We start from the raw sequence: 5,585 nt of genomic DNA, 5'->3' as shown, positions 1-5,585 counted from the left end.
AGCTAACCGATCAGAGCACGCACTGGCCCAGCTAACCGATCAGAGCACACACTGGCCCAGCTAACCGATCACTGCACGCATTGGCCCAATCACAACACACACTGGCCCAGCTGACTAATCACAGCAAGCACTGGCCCAGCTGACCAATCACAGCACGCACTGGCCCAGCTGACCAATCACTGCACGCACTGGCCCAGCTAACCAATCAGAGCACACACTGGCCCAGCTAACCGATCCGAGCACACACTGGCCCAGCTAACCGATCAGAGCACACACTGGCCCAGCTAACCGATCCGAGCACACACTGGCCCAGCTAACCGATCAGAGCACACACTGGCCCAGCTAACCGATCCGAGCACACACTGGCCCAGCTAACCGATCAGAGCACACACTGGCCCAGCTAACCGATCCGAGCACACACTGGCCCAGCTAACCGATCAGAGCACACACTGGCCCAGCTAACCGATCCGAGCACACACTGGCCCAGCTAACCGATCAGAGCACACACTGGCCCAGCTAACCGATCCGAGCACACACTGGCCCAGCTAACCGATCAGAGCACACACTGGCCCAGCTAACCGATCCGAGCACACACTGGCCCAGCTAACCGATCAGAGCACACACTGGCCCAGCTAACCGATCCGAGCACACACTGGCCCAGCTAACCGATCAGAGCACACACTGGCCCAGCTAACCGATCCGAGCACACACTGGCCCAGCTAACCGATCAGAGCACACACTGGCCCAGCTAACCGATCCGAGCACACACTGGCCCAGCTAACCGATCAGAGCACACACTGGCCCAGCTAACCGATCCGAGCACACACTGGCCCAGCTAACCGATCAGAGCACACACTGGCCCAGCTAACCGATCCGAGCACACACTGGCCCAGCTAACCGATCAGAGCACACACTGGCCCAGCTAACCGATCCGAGCACACACTGGCCCAGCTAACCGATCAGAGCACACACTGGCCCAGCTAACCGATCCGAGCACACACTGGCCCAGCTAACCGATCAGAGCACACACTGGCCCAGCTAACCGATCCGAGCACACACTGGCCCAGCTAACCGATCAGAGCACACACTGGCCCAGCTAACCGATCCGAGCACACACTGGCCCAGCTAACCGATCAGAGCACACACTGGCCCAGCTAACCGATCCGAGCACACACTGGCCCAGCTAACCGATCAGAGCACACACTGGCCCAGCTAACCGATCCGAGCACACACTGGCCCAGCTAACCGATCAGAGCACACACTGGCCCAGCTAACCGATCCGAGCACACACTGGCCCAGCTAACCGATCAGAGCACACACTGGCCCAGCTAACCGATCCGAGCACACACTGGCCCAGCTAACCGATCAGAGCACACACTGGCCCAGCTAACCGATCCGAGCACACACTGGCCCAGCTAACCGATCAGAGCACACACTGGCCCAGCTAACCGATCCGAGCACACACTGGCCCAGCTAACCGATCAGAGCACACACTGGCCCAGCTAACCGATCCGAGCACACACTGGCCCAGCTAACCGATCAGAGCACACACTGGCCCAGCTAACCGATCCGAGCACACACTGGCCCAGCTAACCGATCAGAGCACACACTGGCCCAGCTAACCGATCCGAGCACACACTGGCCCAGCTAACCGATCAGAGCACACACTGGCCCAGCTAACCGATCCGAGCACACACTGGCCCAGCTAACCGATCAGAGCACACACTGGCCCAGCTAACCGATCCGAGCACACACTGGCCCAGCTAACCGATCAGAGCACACACTGGCCCAGCTAACCGATCCGAGCACACACTGGCCCAGCTAACCGATCAGAGCACACACTGGCCCAGCTAACCGATCCGAGCACACACTGGCCCAGCTAACCGATCAGAGCACACACTGGCCCAGCTAACCGATCCGAGCACACACTGGCCCAGCTAACCGATCAGAGCACACACTGGCCCAGCTAACCGATCCGAGCACACACTGGCCCAGCTAACCGATCAGAGCACACACTGGCCCAGCTAACCGATCCGAGCACACACTGGCCCAGCTAACCGATCAGAGCACACACTGGCCCAGCTAACCGATCCGAGCACACACTGGCCCAGCTAACCGATCAGAGCACACACTGGCCCAGCTAACCGATCCGAGCACACACTGGCCCAGCTAACCGATCAGAGCACACACTGGCCCAGCTAACCGATCCGAGCACACACTGGCCCAGCTAACCGATCAGAGCACACACTGGCCCAGCTAACCGATCCGAGCACACACTGGCCCAGCTAACCGATCAGAGCACACACTGGCCCAGCTAACCGATCCGAGCACACACTGGCCCAGCTAACCGATCAGAGCACACACTGGCCCAGCTAACCGATCCGAGCACACACTGGCCCAGCTAACCGATCAGAGCACACACTGGCCCAGCTAACCGATCCGAGCACACACTGGCCCAGCTAACCGATCAGAGCACACACTGGCCCAGCTAACCGATCCGAGCACACACTGGCCCAGCTAACCGATCAGAGCACACACTGGCCCAGCTAACCGATCCGAGCACACACTGGCCCAGCTAACCGATCAGAGCACACACTGGCCCAGCTAACCGATCCGAGCACACACTGGCCCAGCTAACCGATCAGAGCACACACTGGCCCAGCTAACCGATCCGAGCACACACTGGCCCAGCTAACCGATCAGAGCACACACTGGCCCAGCTAACCGATCCGAGCACACACTGGCCCAGCTAACCGATCACTGCACGCACTGGCCCAGCTAACCAATCAGAGCACACACTGGCCCAGCTGACTAATCACAGCACGCACTGGCCCAGCTGACCAATCACAGCACACACTGGCCCAGCTGACTAATCACAGCACACACTGGCCCAGCTGACCAATCACAACACACACTGGCCCAGCTGACTAATCACAGCAAGCACTGGCCCAGCTGACCAATCACAGCACGCACTGGCCCAGCTAACCAATCACTGCACGCGGTTTAAATCGCACTCAAATTGATTTGATTTTGACTCAATATTTACACTAAAGCTGGCAGGCGGCTATGGTAAGGTGCATGACATTTCCCAACCCACTGCCCCACCTAACCAATCACAACACACACTGGCCCAGCTAACCAATCACTGCACGCACTGGCCCAGCTAACCAATCACAGCACATTTCGTATTTCAGAAGGCGGGCCTTCATTTGATACAGGATCTATTGGAGTCGTTGTAATAATGTAAAATATGTGAAAAATAATGTGTTTTTCAAACAACCTAGTATGAGAGCCTGTTCTAGTACACTCCCAAAACAAAATCAAGACTTTGTAAAAGAGCATAATAGGACCCCTTTAAATGTAAAAAATGTTTTGATGTCTGTGGCTTTGTCATTAAAGTGGGGTAAACCTTTATTTGTCTTTTTGCCTTAGACATGATGCTGCTGAAAGAGGAACATGAAGTACTGAATCAAATAGAAGAGAAAGTTCAAAATAAGAATCATTTCAAAACTGGAGGAAACTCTTTTAGGTGCTCACAGACTGAAAAGACTTCCTCACGAGAAACAGCTCAGAAGACACTAACTAGGGGTTATTTCACCTGTTTTGAGTGTGGGATGAATTTCATTCACCCTGAAAGCCTTAGACTCCACATGGGAATCCACAATGGAGAGAATCCTTACACCTGCCAACATTGTGGACAGGGTTTCAGTGAACATGAAAGCCTTAGAGCCCATATGGAAATCCACGATGAAGAGAAGGGTTTCACCTGCCAACAGTGTGGAAAGAGTTTCAGTGAACATGAGAGCCTTCGAGAACACATGAGAATCCACAATGAAGAGGATCCTTACACCTGCCAACAGTGTGGAAAGAGTTATGCTCAAACTGCAAGCCTGAAAGTACACATGAGAATTCACACTGGAGAGAGAGATTTTACCTGCCAAGAGTGTGGAAAGAGTTTCATTCGAAAACAAACCCTTGAAAATCACATGATGGTTCACACTGGACCGAAGCCTTTTGCATGCCAACAGTGTGGAAAGAGTTTCTTAACAGAACTAAACCTGAAGTATCACATGAACAAACACACTGGAGAGAAGCCGTTTAAATGCGATCAGTGTGGAAAGAGATTTCTTCGTAAAACAAGCCTTAATAACCACTTGAAGATTCACTCGGAAGAGAACTGCTTTGCATGCCAACAGTGCGGAAGACGTTTCGCTGACAAAGCACATCTTAAAATCCACATGAGACTTCACACTGGAGAGAAGCCTTACCCTTGCACTCAGTGCGGAAAGAGTTTCACATATAAAAAAGCTCTTGAGTCCCACATGATAAGTCACACTGGAAAGAGCCGTTTCACCTGCAAACTGTGCGGGAAGGTCTTCACAAACAAGGTTGGCCTCATGTATCACATGAACCTTCACACCGGAGAGAAGCCATTCTCCTGCGATCAGTGTGGAAAGAGTTTCATTTGTAAAACAAGCCTCAATAACCACTTGAAGATTCACTCGGGAGAGAACTGTTTAGTATGCCAACAGTGCGGAAGAAGTTTCACTGAAAAACGAAGTCTTAAAATCCACATGAGACTTCACACTGGAGAGAAGCCTTACTCGTGCATTCAGTGCGGAAAGAGTTTCACATATAAAACAGCTCTTGACTCCCACATGAGACTTCACACTGGAGAGAAGCCTTACTCGTGCATTCAGTGCGGAAAGAGTTTCACATATAAAACAGCTCTTGACTCCCACATGAGACTTCACACTGGAGAGAAGCCTTACTCGTGCATTCAGTGCGGAAAGAGTTTCACGTATAAAACGGCTCTTGACTCCCATATGGTAAGTCACACTGGAAAGAGCCCTTTCACCTGCAAACTGTGTGGGAAGGTCTTCGCATGCAAAGTCAGCCTCATGTATCACATAAACGTTCACACCGGAGAGAAGCCGTTCTCCTGCGATCAGTGTGGAAAGAGTTTCGCAGGTAAAGGTACCCTTGAGAGACACATGAGGATTCACTCGAAAGAGAAGAAGTTTTATATGTAACGAGTGCCATAAAATGATTGGCCTTAGGAGGCATAGGAAAATTCACTCCCGAGTGAAACCTCTCAAATGCGACCTGTGCGGAAGGATTTGCCGATTCATTAAAACCTTCAAGAATCACATGAGGCTTCACACCAGAGAGAAGCTATGAAAACTCGTGCTTATGTGAAACCGTATTTGTGTTCAGTGTGTGGAAAGAGTTTCAAATGGCCTAGCAATCTGAAATGGCACAAGAAAATACGAGTTTGTGTGAAATTAAGGCTACGTACACACCGCAGCTGAATATGGCCCAAATTTGATTTTTCTGGTCAAATGTAGAAAGTTTTTTGGCCAGGCTGTTGAAGTGACTTTTAAAAGTGGCCCTTATCAGATGGTCAGTGATTTGGTTGATGTTCATTTGTTTTATTTGCATCCTTCATGTCATATTTTTATTTTCTTTGTCATGTACATATGAACACTTGTGGCCAGGCTTGACCATCTCCTTTGCTATAGTTTTAAACAGTAAGCAACTCTGATGCCTCAATACAAATTACTTCATTCCATATATTGATAAAT

The 5,585-nt window shown here is 51.6% G+C and overlaps 1 protein-coding gene across 2 annotated transcripts in view; it reads left to right on the top strand.

Moving 5' to 3' along the window:
• Positions 1 to 5,098, top strand: part of LOC107708760 (gastrula zinc finger protein XlCGF57.1-like) — a 15,451-nt gene extending 10,353 nt beyond the window's left edge. For both annotated transcript variants that reach the window (XM_016513065.1, XM_016513064.1), the window contains exon 3: positions 3,433 to 5,098. In XM_016513065.1, the coding sequence (XP_016368551.1) occupies positions 3,433 to 5,033 (1,601 nt within the window). In that variant the 3' untranslated portion in view covers positions 5,034 to 5,098. The remainder of the gene's footprint in view (positions 1 to 3,432) is intronic.
• The last annotated feature ends 487 nt before the right edge of the window (positions 5,099 to 5,585 follow it).

Source organism: Sinocyclocheilus rhinocerous, unplaced genomic scaffold (assembly GCF_001515625.1).
Source record: "Sinocyclocheilus rhinocerous isolate Xijiao unplaced genomic scaffold, SAMN03320098_v1.1 scaffold3190, whole genome shotgun sequence".
Lineage (NCBI taxonomy): Eukaryota > Metazoa > Chordata > Actinopteri > Cypriniformes > Cyprinidae > Sinocyclocheilus > Sinocyclocheilus rhinocerous.
Note: the sequence above shows the minus strand (reverse complement) of the source record. Positions and strands in the feature narration are given on the sequence as shown.